General features: G+C 52.8%; 3 protein-coding genes and 2 non-coding genes across 10 annotated transcripts in view; 1 reads left to right on the top strand and 4 right to left on the bottom strand.

Moving 5' to 3' along the window:
- Positions 1 to 545: 545 nt before the first annotated feature.
- ZMYND19 (zinc finger MYND-type containing 19) lies at positions 546 to 11,013 on the bottom strand. 2 transcript variants are annotated; one of them, XM_062011533.1, is made up of 6 exons: positions 10,854 to 11,013; positions 10,543 to 10,602; positions 9,127 to 9,233; positions 3,744 to 3,884; positions 2,701 to 2,881; positions 546 to 1,251 (listed from the first exon to the last, which is right to left on the bottom strand). In XM_062011533.1, exons 1-6 carry the CDS (start codon positions 10,902 to 10,904, stop codon positions 1,108 to 1,110), a joined length of 684 nt encoding a protein of 227 aa, XP_061867517.1. In that variant the 5' UTR covers positions 10,905 to 11,013; the 3' UTR covers positions 546 to 1,107. The 2 variants fall into 2 exon arrangements, with proteins under 2 accessions (XP_061867517.1, XP_061867518.1); XM_062011534.1 differs by lacking the exon at positions 10,543 to 10,602.
- A 4,697-nt stretch (positions 11,014 to 15,710) lies between these two features.
- Positions 15,711 to 18,053, bottom strand: RPL12 (ribosomal protein L12). The gene is made up of 7 exons (XM_062011481.1): positions 17,915 to 18,053; positions 17,734 to 17,807; positions 17,403 to 17,501; positions 16,734 to 16,815; positions 16,268 to 16,354; positions 15,890 to 16,002; positions 15,711 to 15,801 (listed from the first exon to the last, which is right to left on the bottom strand). Exons 1-7 carry the CDS (start codon positions 17,949 to 17,951, stop codon positions 15,796 to 15,798), a joined length of 498 nt encoding a protein of 165 aa, XP_061867465.1. The 5' UTR covers positions 17,952 to 18,053; the 3' UTR covers positions 15,711 to 15,795.
- On the bottom strand, positions 16,451 to 16,577 carry LOC133627324 (small nucleolar RNA SNORA65). Its single transcript, XR_009820079.1, has one exon. It is a non-coding gene; the product is annotated as a small nucleolar RNA SNORA65 (small nucleolar RNA).
- On the bottom strand, positions 16,954 to 17,082 carry LOC133627325 (small nucleolar RNA SNORA65). Its single transcript, XR_009820080.1, has one exon. It is a non-coding gene; the product is annotated as a small nucleolar RNA SNORA65 (small nucleolar RNA).
- Positions 18,054 to 18,178: 125 nt separating the features above from the next.
- LRSAM1 (leucine rich repeat and sterile alpha motif containing 1) overlaps positions 18,179 to 24,298 on the top strand; it is a 28,648-nt gene continuing 22,528 nt past the window's right edge. For 4 of the 5 annotated variants that reach the window (XM_062011359.1, XM_062011360.1, XM_062011358.1 and 1 more), the window contains exons 1-4: positions 18,179 to 18,218; positions 18,518 to 18,862; positions 22,305 to 22,488; positions 24,104 to 24,160. In XM_062011359.1, coding sequence (XP_061867343.1) covers positions 22,417 to 22,488; positions 24,104 to 24,160 — 129 coding nt within the window. In that variant the 5' untranslated portion in view covers positions 18,179 to 18,218; positions 18,518 to 18,862; positions 22,305 to 22,416. Of the gene's footprint in view, positions 18,219 to 18,517; positions 18,863 to 19,447; positions 19,530 to 22,304; positions 22,489 to 24,103; positions 24,161 to 24,298 lie in introns of those variants that run through there. The other variant, XM_062011362.1, reaches the window with a different exon arrangement.

Below are 24,298 nucleotides of genomic sequence, written 5' to 3'. Positions count from 1 at the left end.
ATAAGCTTTCCCTTTAGCTCTCCATGAAGCCCAGTTGATAGTCCTTATATTTCTGAGGCAAAAATGAAGAGGAAGAAGCTTTGAGTTTATGCACGACACATCTGGAAAGAAAGCCAGGCATGTACTCTGCAAGTCAAATCCTGCTCCCATTTCATCTTTACTTATTACTACACCAAAGAAAAATCAAAAAGTGACTCTTGGATTGATGGAATCTTTAAAAAAAACAGAATAAATAACCCAAATGAGCAACTGTCAGCTCATCTGGGCACATCTGCACATCACCAGAGTACCTGCCAGGCTTAGGGGAAGCCACAGCCACACAAAGCTGACTACCTGAGCTTCCCTACAGCCACTGTAACACACAAAGGTTGCATCTGAAGCTGCTGCCTGGTTCAGGGCCCTGCCCAGCAGCCTGTGCACAGATCCACAGGGCCCCTCTGCTCCACTCCACCTTCTGCTTCCTACCCAGTAGGTACCAAGCTCCAGGTGTGCCCGTGCTCTGCGAGCTGCTGAAGGGAGGAGGAAAGGCAGAGAGCAGCCACTGATTCATTCCAACCTTTACTTGGTTTGCCTTTTTGGTTTTTTTTTTTTCTTGTAAAAAATAAAACTTCCATGCAGAGTTCTCCAGAGCAAGTGCTGATGGTGGAGCCTGCCTCCTGGCCTTGGCACTGCCACACACACTTCCAGCCACGTGGCAGGAAAAGCTTTTGCTACACAACTTCTTTTTCTTCACTTTTTAGGCCAACAACCATGTTCCCATCTGAACATTACAGGTGATGAGTCCTATCAAGAATTGCTAACAAAAACTGTACATGAGTTTTACAAACATATTAACATATAAATAACGAGAAGCTTCCTGCCTGGAGCCTCCACAGTAGTCTTTTTGCTTGAGAATATAATACTGGAAGGGTAGACCCAATCCCTTTCCACAGCACCAGTCAGAGCTGGCTTAGTCCAGTCAGCCGTTCTGCTCAAGCATCACAGGGTTTGTCTTTTATCTTCTTCAGTGCCTCTGGCTTCAACAAGCAGTCTGTCATTACTGTGCAAAAGCAAGAGTCCAATGCCTTTGAGAAGGAATCCTGCTGCTAAGAGGCCTCTGCCACCCAGTCATCGTTCTGGTCCGAGCTCCTGCTGGAAGGTGCGTTTCTTCTCCCGACAGTGCTTCTTGTGAGCGGGCCAGTCCTTCTGCTGGCACTGCGACCCACAGTACCTGGCTACCTGGCACCGGCCACAGATGTTGAATTCACGCAACTAGGAAGAACACAGGGTGGTGTTAGTGAGCCCACTGGCTGCCAGGGAGCACCCCTGCACCCTTTCCCAAGCAGGCTCATCCTCAGGCTTTCTGCACCTCTCATCAATTCCAGCACCCCACCGGGACTGTCAGAGGGCATCAAAAGCCTGACTGTGCAGCCTGACTCTGCAGTTGCTCCTGCAGAAGGAGCTCAACAGACACAATACCCAAGTGCTTGCCAGCTCCTCACAGTGCTACTGTTTGGACAACTTTGGTTCCATTTAACTAGTAACATGTTAAAGTCAGAAATAGCCAGGAGGGCTGCACAAGCCCAGTCGTTGCCAGTCCCATTTACACAGGGGGGTTTTGTAGGCAGACCCACATAAAAGCTGAAGCTCCCTCTTTTTCAAACAGAGGGCATTTAAACACCATCCTTGCAGATGCTCCCTTCTCCAAAGAAAAAAGTGGAACACAATGATTTCAGCCTACTCAGCATTTGTTATTGTAAGAAAAGCCCTTCTTACTCCTAGATAAGGATATCTGTCTGACACAGGGGCACAGCCCTTGGACCTCTCATTCCCTGACTACATAACACTGCTTCACTTCACACAATCTCAGCATGGTGGGATTAGAAGGGACCTTTAGAGCTCATCCAGTCCAATCCTCTGCTAAAGCAGGTCCCACCTAGATCAGGTCACACAGCAACATGTCCAGGTGGGTTTGGAAACCTCCTGAGAAGGAGCCTCCACACCCTCCCTGGGCAGCCTGGGCCAGGGCTCCCTCACTCCAACACTGAAAGGGCTTTTTCTTATCTTTAAATGGAACTGTTGTGTTCCAGCTTCATCCCATCACCCCTTGTTCTGTCACTGGATACAACAGAAAGAAAGTGCTGCCCCAACCTCCTGACACCCACCAGTGAGATATTTGTGACTATTAATGAGCTCCCCTCTCAGCCTTCTCCAGGCTGAACAGCCCCAGGTCCCACAGCCTTTCCTCACAAGGAAGATGCTCCAGTCCCTTCCTAGGACTAGTTTCATCTACCTTGCCTCCTCCCAGCTCTCCCCTGAACAAAGGCCACCCTAATTCACCTTCTGATGAAAGGTGAAGCATATTTTGATTCCACTACCCCCACAAGCCCTTTCCATGCCTCCTCCTCCCTCGTACAGCTGCTTGCCCGTTCCAGCTCTGGGTTCCTAGAGGAATGCTTCCACCTGCCTTTTCATACACTCTGCAGAAATCCCACTCCTCCCAGTACACTATTAGGTCATCTACTGTCCCAGTTCACAACTGCATTCAGAAAGTCACCACAGGGTCTGCACATTTATGCCAAATAAAACCTAAGTTAGAGCAATCCCCTGCTTTTAGCAACTGAACGGCAGATGTAAAGCTTTACATTTTAAAGAGCACAGCCCTGGGCACACAGAGCAGCCAGAGCTGTTGCATGCTCACTTTCAGCTCTCTCAACTCACCTGTTTTTCAATCATTGTGCATGGGGGGTAGTGACATTCATAGTAAGTGCAGGAATTCTCCTCCTCCTCCACAACATCCCCGTTAGCGTTGTAATAGCGTGTTACATTCAGTACAGGGAACTGCTCTTCTATGGGATCTGTAGGGAGCTGTTGGATTGCCAGCCAATACAGGCTCTGTTCCCTGGAAAAAACAAGCACAGAGTTTGGCCCATGAATTCCCAATAAGCATACAGGGGAGTTGACTCCTAATTAAGTAGAGTTAACATTGTACTTAGCCTGCCAGGCCTCAGACTACAGATTCTCCTCATATATTGGATATTTTTAGGGTCATTTTAGCCTAAATGCAAAAAAAGTGAATGATCTGTCAAGAAACATTCCCATCAAGCACAAGTAAACACAGTGAGGTCTGCTTCTTGTTCCTGAACACCCAGAATCACTGGAATCTGCACCAGAATCCCTGTTTCATGGGTGCTGCACTTGTGTCAGGAGAGGTGTCTAGAGTGATGTTAAGTCTACGTGTCTCCCAGCAGAAATGCACATGGCCTGTGTTCCATCATAGATTAACCAAACCCACCCTGATGTGAAGAGTCTGGAATGTGGTGTGTGAGAACTACTGAAAGCTCTCACAGCCTACTAGTGAAAGGCAATGGGAGCTGATCTCATTTTGGTTTCAACCCCAACACACCACTACAACCCTCAGCATTTAGCAGCTGCTGGCTTCTGCAGGCTGGGTTAGAACTTCAGTGCCTGGGGATGAGAGCCACAAGCCAGTAAAATCTAGAGACTTCATTCAATGTGTCCAGATGCCATCCCTGGAGTGGGACTGCAGGTTTCACTGCAGTGACAGCATCTGGCACAGCAGGACCCCCACACAGTAACAGCCATGGGGGCAGCTGCTCCCTGCACAGCCAGTGTCGACAGCAAGCATTAGCTCTTCCCCAGGTGAGGAAGCCAAGGTGTACAGTGACAAGAGTGTAGCCCAAGATGAAAAATCACATCTTCCATTTTTTGTGATGGCAGCCCTGTGTGAAATAGTGCTGTACCTTTGTTTGCTAGAGATTTCTTCAGCTTTGGGCTTCCACCCCCAAGGAACCAGGCGCAGATTGTCTAGGCGGTTGTCCACGGTCACCGAGTTCAGATGCACCACCTGGAACCCAGGAGCAATCCCTCCCCGGTGTCTCTCCCTGGAGGAGACAAAAGCATCTCAAAGGTCAGTGATGAATGAGACTCCACAGCAAGAATCACACTCACTCCAGAAGACAGGCTGCACTCAATCCTGGTGTCACCAAGAGACTGGAGCGGCTACTTCAGACACACCAACACCAGGAGAGACAGACTTGTTCCAGGAGGTTATTTCCATCACAAATGAGTTGAATCTAAAGAGCATCCTGGTATATTAGAACTGGAAGCATGTTGCACAGTTCCAGAGATGGTCAGTACTCCAGCAGCACCGATGCAATTACTGTGTTCAATGAAGACTCAAAAGGTGCCAACTGGGTGTGAATGGGCAATCCCAGACACATCTTTGCAAGCTGGGCACACTGTGAGGTCACACTCTGCTATTTATGAAGAAATGTGTCTTTGCCAAGCCACAGGACAGAGGTTTCAGCAAGTATGCAAATGCTTTGTGTAACACACCATTAGTCCAAGTCTGTGATGACTCCACAGTCAAGGGACATCTGAAACCTGCTCAGAACCAAGGCAGGACTAGCAAGGCACTTGGCTGCTCATTAAGCCCTGTTGCAGTTCTTCCCTATTGCCTTCTAACAGTTTTCATTTCCCACTCCACCTTCTTTTCATCTCTCCTCTCTCCATTTCATGAAGTATCAAGTTCAGTCAAGCACCCTGATGCCTGGACAAGCTCCTACATCGCTTCTTGCAGGAACCCCCATCCCATCTGAGAGGGAAAGGCCTGGAGAGGAATTGCCATGGTGAGCTTCACAGCACAGAGAGAACACAGTGGCAGCAATCAAGGGCAACATAAAACTGACAGTGCTGGCTGTTTCCTTCTAGCAGACCCTTCCAACAGCTTTACCCAGGTCTGGTTTGGATGCTGCTTCATGCTCAGAATTTAGTGAACATTCCAGTTCCAATGGCTCATACAATTCTGAAGAGGTGTGACTCACACAAGTCAAAAAATTCCTATCTTTTTCCCCCTTTACAAACTCCAGCATCAGCCAGAAAACAGAGCAATTCATAACATGTGACTGGCACAAACCTAGCCTTCTGTTTTCTTTGTCAAAACCCATCCAGATGTGGTTAAATTGTACAGCTCAACAGAAAGAAAACCACTTGCAATTCACATGTGCCCCAAATCTTCCTAGACCTCAATGAGTAAAATTCCCTTGGAGAGGCCACACAGAGCACTCCCACACAGCCCAGGCTCCAGCTCACAGGCAGAGCAATTCTTCCTGCAACAGCAGCCTTGCACAAGAACAGAACATGGAGTGTCCTGTGAGGGAGCCTTTGGGCCTCCACAGAACAGGAGAAGCTCTTCCCTCTGAAGGTAAATGGGACGAATGGGAGTCTGCTGGAAGGCCCTAAGGGAGGAAAAGCTGCTTTGGAGTTGTTGAAGGCTACTGGAGAGTCTGGCAAAAGAAATCCTGAGGGCTCCAAGCAGGAACTCGGGAGGTACACGTGCTGAATGAAGGGAAGCATGGGTCACAGATGGAGACAGGGAAGCAGTTAAGGTTCTTATACTGAGACTAGGACAAAGTGCCAGCAAGAGAGATGGGATAGACATGAATGAGGATTCTGGGAGGAGGAGACAAGTTCAGAGCAAGAGCAAGCTGTGAAGGGGGAGAAAAGGGAGGAGGGAAGTCTAAGATGAAGAAGTATTTTAGAAATAGATTAGACACACATTTAAGAAAGGTCAGAGGTGGGCAAAGAGAGGATTGTGAGATCATTGCTGACACCACAAGTCACAGCAGAGAGACACCCACCTGCCACTGGCCACACAAAGCCTAGGTCTGCACTCACAGCCCCCCACAGCAAACACTGACCAAATCCATTCCTGCAGCGAGCCCATCTTCCTCACTTGGTACAAAACCACATTTGTCTACATTGCTATCAGTTTTTCTCTTACCCCAAGTAACAAAAGGCAAGAGTAGAGATTGGGCTTTGCTGATAACCAGTGTTAACACAACATCCCTTGGCTGAGATGCCAGCATTAGCATCATCCAATTCCAGACAGTCCCTTTTCCCTGTACATAATGAAGCAACCTTGGGATGCACAAGCACACACTGCTCCTCTCCCTAGACCTGTGCCTCAGAAGTCTGCAGCATGGACCATCTCTAGAAGTGAATGAGGAGTGTGCAGTGAAGGACAGGTTCCTTAAGAACAAGCCTTCTCCCTTGCAGAAGAAACAGCCTCAGTAACACAGGCAGCTCTCCTGCAGAGACACAGCTTCTACCTCCCCCAGCACACTTGAGCTCCTGCAAGATGCCAGGCAAAACACTTCAACCAAAACTTTCCAGAGAACTGACTGGCTGCTGCTCTTTCCATGTTTCAGCTGCTAACTTGAGAACCAAGGCCCATGACAGAAGTGCCAAACAGACAGCAGCAACTCGAGTCCCAGAGCCACAACTGAGCAGGTTACAGGCAGTGGGAGCAAAAAAGGAAATCAGGTCTTAGATGTCTTTTTGAACATGCAGTTAGTGATACTTATGACTAATCTCCTGGTGCTGCTATTCCCCAGAGAACATCACTACAGCCAGCCAAAGTACAGCAAGCTGGGATTTCTATACAGGGAACAGGGAGAGGAGATGATAGACTTATTCTGCAGGGCCCCAGCCACAGACATTCAAATGCTGCTTTGGAGGAGCTAACAGTCCACCCTGCAAACACAGCAAGCACCAGACAGGCTGCAAGTTCTTCCTGAAACAGTATTTGCAGCACATGTGGGTATATTTTTCCAGATCTTGGTTCCCACTTAGGCCCACAGCTAAGCCTGCACAGGTCAGCAGGGGGCTTTGGGGGAAAAAGCAGGAGATCCTGGTCAGTGCTGCAGCTTCGACAGCCACCAGCTTCCTGTTCCAAGGGCCCCAAAACATGAGCAAAGATGCTTAGTGATTTTTTTAAGGTAATTCTAGAATCTGCTTTACTAGCAATAGCATCTAGCACATGCCCACTCACTTCATCTTACACCAGAAGCACAAAGCCACTTTGTTTTTTTTCAGACTGAGTGTGTTTTTGGGGTACACATTAGGGAGAACAGTTACATGACACCCCTGCACCTGCAGTCATTCAAGTTCTTTGGTTTTTAATTTACACAAGAAGTCAGGCTGGCACTACAAAGAGTAAACAATGACTGCTGCTGCCATCTCTCTGTCTTTGTGAGGCTTCAAAACCTCCAGCACTGCTCCTTCTCAACAAAAGGAAAGGATCTGCCACTAAAAGGTATTTCTGGTTTATTTTCAAAGCAGTCCCCAGTGCAGGCAAAAGAAAACTCAGCTGCTTAGGGGGGCCCTTGACACAGTATCACCTGTGGCCAAAAGCACCTAAAGACATGAGGAAGCTTGGTCAGAAAGCTCTACCACAGAATCTCAAGGGCTGGAAGGGAGCTGGGAAGCTCATCCAGTGCAACCCCCCTGCCAGAGCAGCAGCACCTAGAGCAGGGCACACAGGGACTCATCCAGCTGGGTTGGGATGTCTCCAGAGAAGGAGCCTCCACAGCCCATCTGGGCAGCCCCTGCCAGTGCTCCCTCACCTCAACAGGGAACAAATTCTTCCTTGTGTTTCTTTGGCACCTCTTCTGTTCCAGTTTGTGCCTGCTGCCCCTTGTCCTGTCATTGCCCATCCCTGAGCACAGCCTGGCTCCAGCCTCCTCACACCCACCCTTGATGTATCTGTAAACACGAATGAGCTCAACCCTCAGGCTGCAGAGCCCCAGCTCCCTCAGCCTTTCATCACAAGGCAGATGTTCCACTCCATCATCTCTGTGGCCCTGCACTGAGCTCTCTCCAGCAGGTTCCTGTCCTTCTGGAACTAAGGGGCCCACCCTTCACTGTACCAGCTTGTCACTGGAGATCAGGGCAGAACATGCACCCTCACAGGGATCAGACTGAATCTACAGAAACAGATGAAATATTTCACCCTTCCTACTGGAAGTGCAGCTCTGCTTCCCTGACAGCTTACACCCTGCCTCTGTGACTCTGAACAATCCCTGCCACACAGAAAGTCTCAGATGTGTTTAAGCCCAGTGCATGCTGGAGTGACACAACCTGAATTCCCTAACTGCATGCATGGCAATTATTTCTTAATTTAAGCAAAACAAACCAGAAGAGGCAACGACTGGGCTGGGTAAGAATCAAACAGCTGACTGTCATCATCTGCACAGCCTTCAGTAGTCAGTTCCAATAACTTTAAGGAGCTGTTGAATGCTAATTATTACTGCATGAGGTTCAGTTAGCAGGAGCCAACAGTGATTTACCTCCCATACTGTACCAACTTCATAATAGTTTTTACCAAAGCTGATGTTTAATCTTGTTGCACATGGAACAGGTGCAGGTTAAAATCCATATTTAATGAGAAGATTGTAAATAATACAAGGTAGTCTCAATTATAATGAGTCTGTGAGAGTCTCTCTGTCTCCCTCCTCTTGTATACAGACTAGTTTGGGGAATAAAAAGTAACCCAGAACAACAAAGCAAGCAGAGCTGTACCTTGGGCACTGCAACTTCCAAGTTTATGGGACTGGATAGGAAAGATGCTGAATTTTTGAAAACCAAAGCTTCTAAAACAAATAACAGTTACTGTCTTTAGCATCTTTTCCACAAACACATAAGTATGTCTAGAGAATATGTGCTGGATGAACTAATCTCTCACAAGCGAGTCAGTTGGTCTCTGAATCTAAACTGGCAGCCACAAAGGGATATTAAGCAATGACTTCTAGAACGTGGAAAATCAGATGCAGCAGATATGAAGCATCATCAGCATCACTTCAGGCAGCTTTCCAGAAGGCCAAACAAAAAGAACTCAGAGTTTTAAGCTATCAGAGGTTCTGTCTCTTTCCAGTGCTCTGCTGGTGCCAAGAAGGTGCTACCTGATTATCCTGAAAACAGCAGCCAAACTCAAAGTGAGGCTTCACCTACGAAACAGAGCCAGCCCCTGGCTTCCCCAGGCCTGAACTTAAGATTTAGCAGCCTTCTCAGATTTAAATGGTCTCTACTAGAGTAATACTGACATATCATTGCTCTCTCTGGGACTAAGGTTTTTGCAGAGCTGCTGGGAGGCTCAGTGCAAAACCAAACCAAACTGAGACCTGTGGGCACCCCCTGTGCTGGGTTTCCAACTGAGTGCAGCTGCAGGACTCCTGAGAAGACTTAAAATACTACAGGCAGTGAAATAAACAACATACAAGTTGGTGGCAGCAAACTCCACCTCGGTGAGCCCTTGGAAGTTTCAGCTCTCCTCATGATACCTACCAGAGCAGCTCGTGCAGGAGACGGCCAGATCCCCTCCCACGGTTTTTGTCAAAGGCATAAGCAAATATTTTAGCACCATTTCCATCAGCATCCACCTCCATCCGAGCCTAGAGGGAAGGGAAAGGCTGTGAGAACATCCAACATGCAGCAGAGCATGTGCTCCATGGGGATTTGGGAAGGAGACAACATTTAACACCTGTTTCCTAGAGGTCACTTGACCTTTAAAGGAATTTGAGTCTTTTCAGCCTTGGAGGAGAAAGGGAAGAAAGGAGGCTGTGCACAGCAGGAGCCCTGCCTGGACAAAGAACAGCCCCAGGCCAGTTGTCAGCCTGCAAGGCCAGGACCCTCCTCTGCTCTGGCATGGATTTGCAGTACAGTCAGCAACAAGCCACCAAGGCTTTGTCTTCTGGGTGGCTCTACATCAGTCTAATTAGGGGGTGTGAGCCAAAGGAGTGAAAGTGCCCTCCTTTCTCCATCCTGCTCTCTAACTTGGTGCTATTGAGGATACACACAGTGCATCAGTGATAGCACCTGCTGCCATAGAGGAGGAACAGGCAAACCTTTAACAGCGTTACCACAGCACTTGAGCTCCTACCAGCAGCTCTGAAGCACCCACTGTGCTGCAGGCACAGAGCAAAAGGTGATGATTCCTCCCAAAATAGCCTTCAGTTCAGGTTTTGTAACCAAGAACTTTTTCTCTTCCAAAGCCTTGGTAGAATCCACTTCCCCTTGGACAGGGAGAGTGAAGACAAAACACACCTTTCTGCTCCTGAGATCAGTTACAAGAAAAAGTTTCTCTCATCCAAGACTATGTACAGAGGGATCCTTGGGTTTTTAAGTTTCACAAATGAAATGAAGGGAAAACAAATTAACCCTCCCCAGAAAGCACACAAGGAAAAGGCTGAAAACAACATAAAGTGTTTAAACTGATGCTTGCTTAAAATGGAAAGCAACCCAGAAAGCATAATAGCTCAATAAATCCACACTTTGAGGGCTTTTTCCCCACAAAGCAGGAAAGCTGCAGAGCACAGCATGTCTGGGACAGGGGTTTTATTTTGGCACATCAGACGGAGAGGGAAAAAAACCCCACGTTCAGCAACAGCTGGGCAGGTACCTGCACCCCCGGGACGGCTGCAGCCCGGCACGGCCACCGCAACCCCCCCGGGCAGCGCGGGGCCGGGAGGGACGGCGAAGGCGCCCTGGTGCCGGGGATGGCGAGGAGGGGGGCGGGGGTTGGTGCCGCGCTGGGGGCGTCCCGGGAGGGGATCTGGCGTGGCGAGGGAAAAAAGGACGCAAAATAAAGCAACGAAAGCGAGGGAGCAGCAGAGCGCGGCAGCAGCGCCGGGACAGGGCCGGTCCCGCCGAGAAGCGGCGGCGGGGGCGGCGGGCGGGGGCCGCGGCGGCGGCGGCGCTCACCTCGAAGGAGTAGCTCTCCACCAGCGGGATGTCCTGCTCGTCGATCAGCGTGTACTTGGTCTGAAACACAGCGCGGCCGCCCGCCGTCAGCGTGGCCGCCGGGCCCGGCCCTGCCCTGCCCTCCCCTCCCCTCCCGGCGGCACCGGCCCGCCCGCGCCTCCCGGCCCGCCCCCCCCTGCCCCACCGGACCCCGGGACCCCCCCTTTGGCCTCAGGCCCAACCCGGCGCGGCCGAGCTTGGCCCGTAACGCCCGGCCGCGCCCCCCCGCACCCACCCCCGGCGCCCTCAGGCCGCGGCCGCGGCGCGCTCACCTTGCCGGCCACCCGGCCGAGCCGCACGATGCCCAGCTTGAAGTCGGTCATGGCGGGGCCGGGCCGGGCCGCGCCGGGGGGCCGCTCGCCCCTCAGCAGCGGCCTGAGGGGGCCGTGACGGAGCCCTGACGGAGCCCGCCGGCGGGACCGCCGCTGCCACGCGCCGCCGCCTCGCGCGCACCAGGGCCGGGGGGTGGGGGGGCAGGGGGCGGGGCGCCGCGCCACCTCCCACCCGCGGCCCTGCAGCCAATGGCGTCCCGCGCTCCCGCCGCGTCGCTCCCAGTCGCGTCCCGCTCGGCCAATGGGCGGCGGGCGCGGCGCGGGGTCACGTGGGCGAGGGGAGGGGACGGGGGGGGTGGGATGGCGCGCGCGGGCTCGCGAGGGGGAGAAGGGCGGCCGCGGCGGTGACGTCACGTTCGCGGGAAGCTTTGTGCCGCCAGCGCGGGGGGGCGGCGGGGGCCGCGCTTAAAGGGGCCGCTCGCTCCCGGCACGGCTCGGCTCGGCACGCGCCGCCCCGGCACGGAACGGCATGGAACGGCATGGAACGGAACGGCGCGGCACGACACGGAACGGCACCGCGCCGCACGCCCCGGCGCGGCACGGCACGGCGCGGCGCGGCACGGCACGGCACGGCACGGCCCGGCCCCCGTCCCCTGCGGCCGGGATTCCCCTCCAGGGCCGGGGCCCAGCCGCGCGTCGCCGCGGTTCCCCTCAGCGACCGGCTCCTGCGGGACGTTGAGGCCCCTCTGCAGCCCCCGGCCCGCCGTGGCGACCGCGGGGCCAGCGGCAGCCGCCCAGGCTGTGGGACACCGGCGCTGGGGAGGCAAAAGGTTCGGAGGGGAAACGTGGCGGGCGGCCGCTAATGCCGAGACGCGAGGAAAGCCGCCGGTAACGCTGGAGCGCCGCCGAGGGCACCCCGGCTGCTGCTGGGCATCCCTGGCACAGCTCCAGGAGGGGCGGGAGCGCGGGGGGTCGGAGACGCTGCTCCTGGGCTTGGAGTCGCCCACGGTCCCCACGGAGCAGGACGAGCTGTTACTGATTGCCGTGATCTGTGACCAACGTCTGAGTGGCAACGAAAGGCGCCAGCGCCGAAAAGTTGGTCCCTGTGTCATGAAAGCGAGGGGAAGGGGTTTGCTGAGGTTTGTCTCCTAAAGCACGTGCAGGCAGATGTGCAGAGGAGCTGTTTGCCTCTGTCTGACTCCAGGAGACTGTCCTCGGGAGCCCCAGACTCCAGAGGAAGGTTAAAGGAGTTTGGTTTGGTTGATGAGGACTGTGTTAAGGATCACTTGAGCAATCTGGATGTGCATGGATCCATGAGCCCTGATGGGATCCACCTGCCCTGGTCAGACCACATCTGGAATAGTGTGTCCAGTTCTGGGCCCCTCAGTTGCAGAAGGACAGGGAGCTGCTGGAGAGAGCTCAGTGCAGGGCCACAGAGATGCTGGAGTGGAGCATCTGCCTTGTGATGAAAGGCTGAGGGAGCTGGGGCTCTGCAGCTTGGAGAAGAGGAGCCTGAGGGGTGAGCTCAGTCATGTTACAGACACATCAAGGGTGGGTGTGAGGAGGCTGGAGCCAGGCTGTGCTCAGTGATGCCAATGACAGGACAAGGGGCAACGGGCACAAGCTGGAACAGAAGAGGTGCCAAAGCAACACAAGGCAGAATTTGTTCCCTGTTGAGGTGAGGGAGCCCTGGCAGGGGCTGCCCAGATGGGCTGTGGAGGCTCCTTCTCTGGAGACATTCCAGCCCAGCTGGATGAGTCCCTGTGTGCCCTGCTCTAGGTGCTGCTCTGGCAGGGGGGTTGCACTGGGTGAGCTTTGCAGGTCCCTTCCAGCCCTTCAGATTCTGTGATTCTCAGAGATCACAAATGCACCATCCAGCCTGAACTGCACCTGCCCTCAGCACTCACCCTCAGCTGAACTGCAGCCCAGCAGAGGTCCTGGCAGCTCCCTTCTGCACACAAGCTCAAGGCAGAATTGTTGCTTCACTGAACATTTCACATAGCAGGATCACGGTGGAAAGCTGCCATGATTTGTGGTTTCTTCTGGCTGTCCTCAGTGCTGACCTGGTGTTTTGGATCTTGCAAGGTCAGGCCAGGAGATTTCTCCTTTCCCAGGGCCCACCTTGGTGAAGCTTTACCTGTTTCACTAGTAGATAGTTGAACAGAAGCAGAGCAGTCAGGTGACTGAAGTCTTGTCAAAGCACCACTTTGATGTTAAATCATGTGTAAATAAGGGTCATTTCTGAAGATCCCACAGCAAACACAGGGTATTTTACACTTCACAAGCAGCATGTGATACATTCCTAGGGCAGGAGGCTGCTGTGTGCCAAGGGGCAGCACTGAAGGCTCAGCCCAAGCTGTGCTCATGGCTTTAGCCAGAGCAGACATAAAGTTTAGTTTCACCAGACCAGCTCACAATTGCTCTGCACCTGAGCAGCCTTCAGCTCCATCTGCTTAGGAACTACAGTGCCTTCTGTGCTAGAGAACAGCACGTTGGATGCATACCCTGCATCACAGAGTCTGAAGGGCTGGAAGAGACCTGCAAAGCTCATCCAGTGCAACCCCCTGCCAGAGCAGCACCACCTAGAGCAGGGCACACAGGGACTCATCCAGCTGGGTTGGGATGTCTCCAGAGAAGGAGCCTCCACAGCCCATCTGGGCAGCCCCTGCCAGGGCTCCCTCACCTCAACAGAACAAATTCTTCCTTATGTTGCTTTGTCACTTCTTCTGTTCCAGTTTATACCCATTGCCCCTTGTCCTGTCATTGGCCATCCCTGAGCACAGCCTGGCTCCAGCCTCCTCACACCCACCCTTGATGTGTCTGTAACATGACTGAGCTCACCCCTCAGGCTCCTCTTCTCCAAGCTGCAGAGCCCCAGCTCCCTCAGCCTCTCATCACAAGGCAGATGCTCCACTCCCCTTCTCTTCTTCATGTTGGGATGGATTTGAATCCTGAGTTTTCCTCTTTCCAGAGGCTCTGGCTCATTCAGCACCCAGTGTCTGACACAGCAGGCTGCAATTCCCCACCACAACCAGCCCTTCTGCTGCCCTGCCTTGACCCTCCAAAGACCTCAGGCAAGTCCTGCTAAATAATCCAGAGCCCATGCAACAGATTTTAGCAGCCCAGCTACTGTTTATGCCACAAGATGCTCCCCTAGAAGCAGATCTGTTCTTTTCCTGCTTGCACTAGCAGGGTTCCAGCTGGGAAGTTTTCCTCTGGGGCTGGAAACTACCCACAAGGACAACTTTGTAAAACTGAAGAGACACTGGTAAGGAAAAGAAGCCATCACTCAAGTGTCAGCACAGGGCAGAGGAGGAAAAGCCACCTCAAGGAACATTTTTCTGAGACCAAGGCTGATGTAGCTCAGCATCTTGGGAAGAATTTGATCCTCTTGCCCTTTGGAAAAATGGACCTAAATTAACATTCATGACTTTTGTTCTGTTAGGGCTGAAGTGGACTGCAGGCACAATGCTGCTGGCAGCAGGGCTTTTAGTAACATCTGTCACATAATGTAGTGCTCTGAGCAGGATAACTTCACTTCTAACAGAGTTCTCTGCATCCTCACAGACCACACATCATCCCCTGAGCTGTGTCAACCCCTGGGGAAACGCAGCCTGTCCTGGGAAGGTTCCACCAAGGTCTTTGGTGCCATCCACAGCCCCACCATCTTGCCACAGGGCACCTCAGCAGCTGTGCAGAGCTTTCAGGCACAAGAATCAACTGTCAAATATTGTCAATCACAACTTCAAGCATCACCTTAAACTAACAGAAGCCTCTTCAGAGGCTTCAAGGCCAAGAATCTACCTTGTTCTACAGCAGAAAGCGTGCAGTGCCACCAAGGCCAGGTCTCTCGGTAAGAACAGGAAAGAAGCAAGGCCAAGACACACACGGCCAGGCAGGGAAAGCTGCTGGCTCCTGGGAATGCTGACCAACAGCCACACCTCAGATCTCAATTTAGAGGGGCCAGCCAGAGCCCTCCTGGCCCATGGGCACACACACAGCTGCTCCAGCACAGGGCCACACATCCAAACACAGCCCCAGACCTCAGGGTGTTTGTGTGCTGCTGGAGCAATTGAGGCACTGGACCTGTTCCTGCAGCACTCAAGGGCCAGTGCTCAGTTGTGAGGCAGAGCATGGAGCTGACAGCTTCACCCAGCCACAGCTCAGCCAAGTCTGATCTGTGCAGCACCAGCTCCAGGCAAATCCACTGCTCTAAACTGAGCTGCTGCAAGTCATCTCACAGCAGCAAATAGGAAACAAGCACACAAGCTGGTGTAACTCCTCCCCCTCTGCTCTGCCCTGCTGAGGCCTCAGCTGGAGTCCTGGGGCCAGTGCTGGGCTCCCCAGCTCCAGAGGGACAGGGAACTGCTGGAGAGAGGCCAGTGCAGGGCCAGCAAGATGCTGAGGGGACTGGAGCATCTTCCTTGTGAGGAAAGGCTGTGGGACCTGGGGCTGTTCAGCCTGGAGAAGGCTGAGGGGGTGAATCTCATTAACACTTACAAGTACCTGAAGGGTGGGTGACAGGTCTTCTGTAGCACCCAGCAACAGGACAAGGAGTAATGGGCACAAGCTGGTGCTGAGGTGAGGGAGCCCTGGCCCAGGCTGCCCAGGGAGGGTGTGGAGGCTCCTGCTCAGGAGGTTTCCAACCCCACCTGGACACGTTTCTGTGCCCCCTGAGCCAGGGGAACCTGCTGTAGCAGGGGTTGGGCTGGAGCAGCTCTGCAGGGCCCTTCCAGCCCCACCATGCTGGGATAAGAACCATCACAGCTTGGTTGATCCAGAGGGCAGCTGGTCCCCAGCCAAAACCCAGTAGCCATGCAGGGTGGGACAAGGACAAAGGAAACCAACACCAGAGCCTGGAGACAGCTGGGTCTTTTATTAAGTTTTTGAGGTGCTACAAAAACCCTGAAGGTGCCTTCATAACAGCAACATTCCTGCAGTCCTAGCTCTGTGGAAAGAAGCAAAGACAGCTCATTAGTAGAGTCCTTCAGTAAATAACATGATGCAGCAAGTTTCAGTCTCAGATGGACACTTACAGCTGGGCACTCAATTGCACCATTATTGATGTCATCAATGATGTCATGTGGGTGTCTGCCATCGATGCTGCAGCCCACAGACTGGGCTGTCCCAAGGATCTCCTTGATGGTCCCTGCAGTGGGAACATGCAGCTACTCAGTGCTTTAGCCCAGGACAAGTTTCCTATGCTCCCTTCACCAGGAGGTGTGTCAGCTGCTCACAGCCAGAACAATGTTGTGCCTGTGGTGCCCTGAGTTGCAGGAGCAGCCCCAGAATAGCTCTGGGGCTCTCCTAGGAGCCTGAGCTCAGCCTCAGCTCTAGGCTCCCCCCAGGAGCCAGAGCAGCCCCAGCTGAGGCCCCCTCCCAGCACACAGAGTCCTCCCCATGCCCATTCTCACCCGAGAGCTCTCGTGCCAGGGAGCGGTGCCGCATCTGCCGCGCGATGTTCACGATCTCATCGAAGCTGACGCTGCCACTGTGCTTAACTGGGAAGGAAACCAGCAGCACCAGTGAGCCCAGCCAGGAAGCACTGCTGCCAGCCCTCAGGAGCACACAGCCACAGTGGGGGTTGCATCCTGCAGCCCTGTTCCCAGCCTTCGGCACAGAGGTACCCACACAAAGAATAACTCTGTTTCCTGGGCTGGCATTTCTGTCAGCTCACCTCTGGATTGTACCAGCCCCTGTGTGACTGACAGGTACAGTGGCGGGTGGCTGTTCTACCCCATGCTCCAAGACACTGAGCTCTGCTGCTGTCCCAGGCCGTGTCTGGGCTCTGACACTTGCCCCACAGCACTTCTTTGCCAGCTTAGCTTCCCATTCCCTTCTTTGCCCCAAAACACATGCAAAAGTCAGATAGAAACTTACTGTTTTTCTGCTTCTTTCTGTCCCGAGGAGGCTCCTTCAGAGCTTTGATAATCAGAGCAGAGGCAGAAGGAACAACCTCTATCTAAATAAAGAGAGATTCATTTTCCCCTCCTCTAAGCAGAAGTGGGTACCTAACAAAGACACTCAGCTGAGCAGGCAGAGCCTGGGAAGCCAATTGCCAGAGCACTGCAGTTTTGGTTTGCTCACTAGTGGAGCAGCAGCTTGTTGCCAGCCTTTCGGCACAGGCCTCCCCACGAGCAGAGGAGGGCTGCTTCCTGGGCTGGGGCTTCCTCTCAGCCCACCACTGGAATATACCAGCCACACAGTTCAGGACAGGTACAGTGGCAGGTGGCTGGAGAACCACAGGAGGAGATTTGGGTCATTTCAATGTTGCTTAAAATAGTCCTGATCACATATTGGGTAGAAGAAATGGTTCATGTGCAATAGCATGAAAGATCAACACGTACACATGTACACTCACAAGGTTCATGCAGGTGCTTTGGGGTCTTTCCCAGAAGACCCCCCACACAGCAGCTGTGTGGAACTCATTTTATCCACCTCGGAAGGATGAAGGGCTGAGTCGACCCTGCCGGGATTTAGGCTCGTGGCTGGAGCAAGCCGAGTGTGGGCCGCTTGCACCACTAAGCCATCCCTTGTGGCGTTGGGTACCTGAGCTTGCCTGTTCTGGATGGTGAGCTTGACCGTGATCCTCAGCCCCTTCCAGTCCCCCGTGGCCTTGGCAATGTCATCACCCACCTTCTTGGGAGACTACAAAGGAAACGCACGTTGTCACAAAGCCCATGGCTTGGGGCTTGCAGCCCACACGCCTCAGCACTCCTCGTGCCTTGCACGGGGGCTGAAACCCCCCTTCCCTCTGTGGCCGAGCGCTGGGCCCGGGCAGCGCCCAGGCGCACACACACGCGCCGGGACACGGAAGCGCCGCCACCGCCGCCTCACGCCCGCCCGGAGCCCGCCCCCCGCCCGGAGCCGCGGCACGTACCAGCCCGAGGGGTCCGATCTTGGGAGCCAGAGCAGAGGTGGCGCCGACCTCGCCGCCGGTACAGCGCAGGTACACTGCGGGCACGGCACCGCGCGTCAGCGCCAGGCCCGGCCCGGCCCCACCGCGCGCCCGCATCGCATCGCCTCCCGCCCGCTCCCGCCGCTCCCCGCCCGCTACGTACCGACTTTGATCTCGTTGGGGTCGAATTTGGGCGGCATGGCGGCGGCGCGGGGCGCGGATGGCGGCGGATGCGACTGAGGGAGGCCCGAAACGGCGGCGGCGGCAGCGGAGAGAGGGGAGGGGGCGCGCGGGCACCGGATATAGCTGCCGAGATCTCGCGAGAGGACCCGCCTCCGCCGTCACGTCACGTGCCGTGCGTGACGTGACGTGACGTGACGTGACGTGACGTGACGTGACGTGACGTGACGTGACGTGACGGTGGCGAGGGGCGGGCGGGAGGTGCCGCGTCATGGCGGCCGGGAGCGGTGAGCGGGGCTGAGGGGAGCGGTGAGCGGGGCCGAGGGGCCGAAAGGATCAGTGAGCGGGGCTGAGGGGCCGAAGGGATCAGTGAGCGGGGCTGAGGGGCCGAGGGGAGCGGGGCCGAGGGGAGCGGTGAGCGGGGCTGAGGGTGTCTGTAGCGGCTTTAGCCCCTCCCGAGGCTTCGAGGCGCCTGGGCTCCGCGCACGGAGGTGATGGTGGGGGGTTTGGGCGGTGGATGCGGAGGCCGCGGGTGTTTGCTGCGGGAGGGGACGCTGCCCTCGCTCATTGCTGCCGCTTTCCTCAGGTGTCGGGGTCGGTGCTGGCAGCGCTCGGGCCTTCAGGCACAGATGGGCTCCGATCTGGCTGATAAAAGAGTAAAGAAGAGGAGGATCGAGAGAGATAGCCTTTGGAAGCCGTGTGGAACATGGGAGGGGGCCGCTGCTGGGAATCCCTCAAGAGAAGAAGAATAGTGACATTAAGGGAAGGAAAGGACTGAGAGGCAGAGCTGGAGCTGGTGAAGAAGAGAGATTTGCTTTGGGCATTGCCAGGAGAAGGTCCCTGACAGGATCAAGCAGAACCTGGTTATTACAGGGCTCTTACACCTCTCGTGGCAGCTCTCCAGCACGAAGAGCAAACGTGCTGTGGGAGAGTAAGTTACAAAGCTGCAGCTGAGCTGTCACTTCCCTGAATCTTGCTCAAGTGCATGTTGGGCTACAGGGCATACTGCTACCTGCTGCTAGTTGCTTGGTAACCCTCCTCCCAGGGAGCAAGACCAGCAGCCTGAGAGATGGCTGCTGTGGCTGTGTCCTTCATGACTAGGCAGTATCTGTGCAGGAGCCAGACACTGCTCCCTGCTGCATTGCTGTGCTCCTTGAGCATGTTTTCCCAGGGAAAGGAAAATCTCTCTGCAGACTCCCATCGTGTCTTGTTACTGTGCCATGCTGTATTTATGACATCCAAAATGTTTTCAGAACTGAATTTTGGGTCTTTTTGTATAGCCATGTTGCTATTTCACTTTGATTACATCTGTAAGACTAGAGGCTGGGTTTTATTTTACCCCCTGCATCCAGCAGACTGTAAATGCCCAGTGGACACACCCCAGCCCTTTTTCACCCTCTGTGTCTATTGCTCCTCTCTCACTGCAGGAGGCTGCTGCCCCAGGCACTTACACATCATTGCTTCAATAACTTCATAAATAAAAATTGCATCATATAAAACATGGTCTAATGCCAAAAGCCCTTCACTGAGTGCTGCTCACTCCAGATCTGTGATGGTCATGTTGCAGAGAGGCACAGCTTTGCTCTCTTTTCATTAAGGCAAGTTCAGTTAATTCCACAAGTTTCTGATCCTTCATCTTTTGACCCCGATACAATTCTCTTCTTCTTCATCCATCTGTCCCTCAGCCTTCCTGTCTTTATGTATTTTCTTGGGTGAAAAATAACAATTCCCCACTATCTAGGTGACTGTTAGAAAAGGGGAGATGGGCCAAGGGGATCCAAAGGTCCTCAGCAGAGGATTGAACACAGTCATTAGAGTTATGGGTATCTTCTGCAGGCAGCTTGTGCTTCTGCTTCCTCATCTTTACATTTCCCTTTGTTTCTGTCTGTGCTGTGTGATGTTTATGTGTGGCTCTTGGCTGCATTCCTGCTTTTCCAGTCTGCAGCTCCTGACAATGAACTTCCCTTCTTGCTTAATCCTCTGAATTTTGGCTCTTACTTCCCTTCCTGGGGAGTGGTGAGTCTCAGTACTCTGAACTTGTTCAAAAGGCAGCAAAGTGGGATGGCAGGGAAAGAGCCATGAAACAGTTTGAGTTTGATGCTAAGGCACAGAATGAGTTTGTTTGTAGCCACCTTCTGCTGTGGCTCATGGTGTGACAGCAGCACAGGGAAACAGCACATCCCTGCCTCCTTGTTTCTGGGGAGAAACCAAGGGGATTCACTTGAATGCATTTAGACTGAAGTTGTGTTTTGCTTCTACACTAAGGATTTATCTACATAAAGCTCCAGTTTTTGGCAGAGAGGAGCATCTCTGGCTGTGTCCTGTGGGTGTGTGCTTTGCAGTGGAGTTTGAGACCACTTTGTAGGCTCAGAGTTGGCACAAAGCATGAGCTCCCCTGAGCACTCCAGAAGCTGCATTGTGTAGCTGTGCCATTTGCTAGTGGGTGCACTGAAGTACTGACTTGTATTGTTTTTTGGTTTAAACTGCTTATTAAAACACTGTTTGACAAAAGTCACTGCAAAGTGAAACTTCCCATGGAAGCTTCATGGTGTCTGTCTGGATTTGGACTGTTGGCAGCTGAAGCTGCTGCCTGGGCTCACCTTCTTTGCCCTGCAGTGCTGATTGTGGCTCTTTAGGTTCCTCCTGTACCCTGAGGCTTCTTACCCAGCCATGCCTCCCTATTTTAGACTCACTGTTGCTTTTCCAACTCTTTTCTCATCTTCCTACAATCTTATCACCAAGCAAGGCACAGTCCCATCTGCATCAGCTCCCTTTGTGAGCCCTGCTTCACCAGCAGCCCCAACTCTTTGTGTGTCCCAGTTTTTGCCCCCTGTTCTCATGTAGCCTCAGATGAATCTCCTCTCCTTAATTTTATTGCTCAGCTAGTCCCTCTTTTCCCAGCACCCCAACTGGCACTCATCTAACTACCAGCTGCTCTCCTCATTTCTTGGCCAGCCTCAGCTTTCTGCTTTTCCTACAAAATCTGCCAACACACTCCCTTTTCCTCCCCTGCTCAGTCAGAGTCATCTTCCAGGATTGTCTCTAGTTGCTGATACCTCTTCACCTGCCTCCAGTTCTGCTACTGCCATCCACTCTTTCTGGTTCAACTTTCTCTTCCCATCACACTTGAATCAGTCAGTGTCTTTGCATACAGCTGAGTGGGATGAACAGACATTCTCCATCTCTCAGTCCTGTGATGACCTGGAACAATAGTTTTGGGGAAAGTCTGGCTGCTCTGTAAGCCTGGGATGGAGTATGACACTGTGCCCTGGAGACATGCAGCCTGGGGGAAGCTCCTAAGTGCCCAGGAGGACAGATAGCTCATCCCAGGACCTGACTGGGCCAGCAGCCCTTGGCTCTGGTTTGTAGTTGGGAGTTTTTCTGCAGTCAGGTTCTTTGAGCTGTGCAGGCCATTGTGACACTATTGGAAATTGATTTGGCTTTGTAAATCTGTCACAAATCTGACTTGAAGCTGTTGGGTGTCTAAGCAGACTCTTTTCATCTCACTGTGTGACTGAAATGGGGGAAGCGTTCCTGTACATTGCTGCTGCTTAGTAAGCAAGTGAATCAAGTGTTTTGCCAACTTGCAACTCTTAAAGCTGAGAAGTTTGAGCATCCAAATTTCAGTGTCTGGTCTTTGTGATCCCCCTAGGAAGTGGCTGGGAGAGCTGTGTGAATGCCACAGGAGGCTCTGCTGTACTCAGCAGCCAAGGAATCAGAACCATAGAATGATGGGGGTGAGAAAGGCCCTGCAGAGCTGCTCCAGCCAAAGCCCCTGCTAAAGCAGGTTCCCCTGGCTCAGGGGGCACAGGAATTTGTCCAGGGGGGTTTGGGAACCTCCTGAGAAGGAGCCTCCAGCCCCTCCCTGGGCAGCCTGGGCCTCACCCTCACAGCAAAGAAGTTTCTCCTTGTGTAAGATGTTTCCTTCTAAAGAGCTTCTTCCTTTGCCATCAAGTCCCTTGCAAACAGTTACCTGTATTTTGAACTGCATTTGGGTCTTGTTTATCCTCACCTGTGGTGCTCTCAGGATTAGGAGTTGTTCCCATTTCTAGCCTAGCTTAATTCCAGAGCATTTTACAGTTGCTTATTGCTGTGCTGAATGGAGGCCTGGTGCTTGACCTCTTGCTACACTTACAGCTTGTTTAGTTCCTATCCTAGAGTGCATCCTGTGTTTTCTGATCCCTCAGTGACCAAGACAGTGAACCCTTCTCAGAGACAGGGCAGTGCTTTTGCAGCTCATGTTGCCACTTCCACCGTGGAGGTGTGCTGGCGTCTGCCTGTTTGATCAAGCCAGAGAAGGGCTTGCACAAAGACAATTGCTGAGACAGTGATTTTGGTTTTCTTTATTCTTTTTTATTTCCCCCACTTCCCAGAGCACTGTTGTGTAGTCCAGGCTCCCCAGCAAACACATACTCCAGGAGCCCCCTGCCTTTATTTACGCTCAGCACCCGTGGCACGGAGACAGAGCTCCGCTTGGAACTGAAGATGCCGCTTTTCTTCCGGAAGAAGAAGCCCAGCGACGATGCTCGGAAGCGCCTTGAATACCAAATGTGCCTGGTAAGCACTGCCCAGGGCTTTGCTGTCCCCTGGGGCTAGTCCCCAGCATGGTGGGGGCTGGAAGGGCCCTGCAGAGCTGCTCCAGCCCAACCCCCTGCTAAAGCAGGTTCCCCTGGCTCAGGGGGCACAGGAACGTGTCCAGATGGGGTTGGAAACCTCCTGAGCAGGAGCCTCCACACCCTCCCTGGGCAGCCTGGGCCAGGGCTCCCTCACCTCAGCACCAAAGGGCTTTCTCCTCCTGTGCCATGGGCACTTGCTGTGTTCCAGCTTGTGCCTGTTACCCCTCTTCCTGTCCTTGGGAACACCACAGAAAAAAGTGTCACTCCATCCTCCTGGTTCCACCCTTTAGATACTTTTAAGTGTTGATCACATCCCCTTTCCCATCATAACTGGCTTCCCCTATGCCCCTCTTTTGCTTCTCATCTTTCTGTCATTCAGAGGATTGACTTGTTAGATGCTGCTGTTTGTTTTCCTGGACTAATGTCCTCTGGAGTGGATCCTCAGCAGGTTGCTGTCATGCCAGCAAGGTCAGCACAACTACCCACCCTACAGCATCTGCAGGTTTAAAGTGTGCTTCCCAAAAGCAATCTTCTGAACCATTTCACCCATTCTGCTGTAGAGGCCGTGAACCAGTGCTGGCATAGGGAACCTATGAGCTCTACCCCAGAGCTACCAGTGACAAAATACTGCCTGTTGGATGTCTGTGAGGTATTTTGGAAAGGAAGGCTTTGCTATATACCCATAATGAAACCAGCTTTAAATTCAGAGGGTTTCTGTTCAGCTGCTGTGGTGCTGAAGAGGGGTAGCTTAACCTGACCCTTCTAGGATTAGTTCTGTATTGCATGTGCTTAGTTTAGGGGCAGATACCCAGTCCTGAAGACTTTAACACCAAGCAGGTTTGATTGCCTCCTGCAGTACCTTTCATTTAAGAAAATAATTCCAGAGGTGCAGTGCTGCTCATGCTGAGGTTTGTCCAGTTTTGTTGCTGTTAGCAGCTGCATTGCATGTAGGTGATTTGAACATGGAACAAAACCACTTTTGTACAGAAGCTGTGTGTTTGTTCCTTCTTACATGGCAGAGCTGGCTCTGCAGGTCCCATGGGAGCCAAAAGGCAATAGTGTGTGATTCTGGGTCCTGTGTGCAGTTCAGAGGTTGGGCTGCAGGGTGAGACATGCTGATGACACAGCAGGCTCTGTACAGATGAGGATGGGTCTGTTGCTGTTCCCAGGAAAGGCCTCTTGAGAACCCATCATTTCCTTTCCACGTCCTCAACTGAAATTGCAGAGTTAGGATGTGCTTTGGTTTGTCCTGGCCTTGGTCAACCTGCTTTTAGACAAGATGATCTCTAAAGGTCCCTCCCAACCCCCACCCTTCTGTGATTCCTGCAGAAATTCATTTCTTGCACCAAAAGAGTTTTTCTGCAGTTTGGTTTCCCTGTTGCTTTTGCTTTCTGCACTGGGAGAGCACACACTCTGTAGCATCATCATTGAATTAAGTAGCTGTGGCAGAGAACTGTAATTGCATTTTCCAGGGAGAAAACAGATGAGTAGTTTCTTCAAGAGGCCATCTATTTCTGCATGGTCTAATTCTCTGGGTGCTTATCTTCTCTCTCCAGGCAAAAGAAGCTGGTGCTGATGATGTTCTTGACATTTCCAAATGTGAACTCTCAGAGGTATGTTCTCTACAACTTCCAGTGTCATGTCACAAGTCTGACTTCTCCATCTGCTTCTTGTTACTGTTAGATTTAATGTCATGTCAATGAGCCTTGACAAAGAAATGGCCTTGTCACTGGCCTGCTTCTTCCTACATC

This window comes from Colius striatus, chromosome 19 (assembly GCF_028858725.1).
Source record: "Colius striatus isolate bColStr4 chromosome 19, bColStr4.1.hap1, whole genome shotgun sequence".
Taxonomy (NCBI): Eukaryota; Metazoa; Chordata; class Aves; order Coliiformes; family Coliidae; genus Colius; species Colius striatus.
This window is presented reverse-complemented; position numbering and strand designations above follow the sequence as displayed.

What these genes read in the sequence shown, in the direction of transcription:
- RPL12 (XM_062011481.1), bottom strand. Translation starts at nt 17,951, where the DNA reads ATGCCGCCCAAATTCGACCCCAACGAGATCAAAGTCG. An exon ending in CCCCAACGAGATCAAAGTCG is followed by an intron (nt 17,808 to 17,914) that starts GTACGTAGCGGG and finishes CCGTGCCCGCAG; the next exon opens with TGTACCTGCGCTGTACCGGC. An exon ending in CAGAAAGAAGCAGAAAAACA is followed by an intron (nt 16,355 to 16,733) that starts GTAAGTTTCTAT and finishes TTTCCTTCCCAG; the next exon opens with TTAAGCACAGTGGCAGCGTC.
- ZMYND19 (XM_062011533.1), bottom strand. Translation starts at nt 10,904, where the DNA reads ATGACCGACTTCAAGCTGGGCATCGTGCGGCTCGGCCGGGTGGCCGGC. An exon ending in TCGGCCGGGTGGCCGGCAAG is followed by an intron (nt 10,603 to 10,853) that starts GTGAGCGCGCCG and finishes GCTGTGTTTCAG; the next exon opens with ACCAAGTACACGCTGATCGA. An exon ending in TGGAGAGCTACTCCTTCGAG is followed by an intron (nt 9,234 to 10,542) that starts GTGAGCGCCGCC and finishes CCTTCCCTCTAG; the next exon opens with GCTCGGATGGAGGTGGATGC.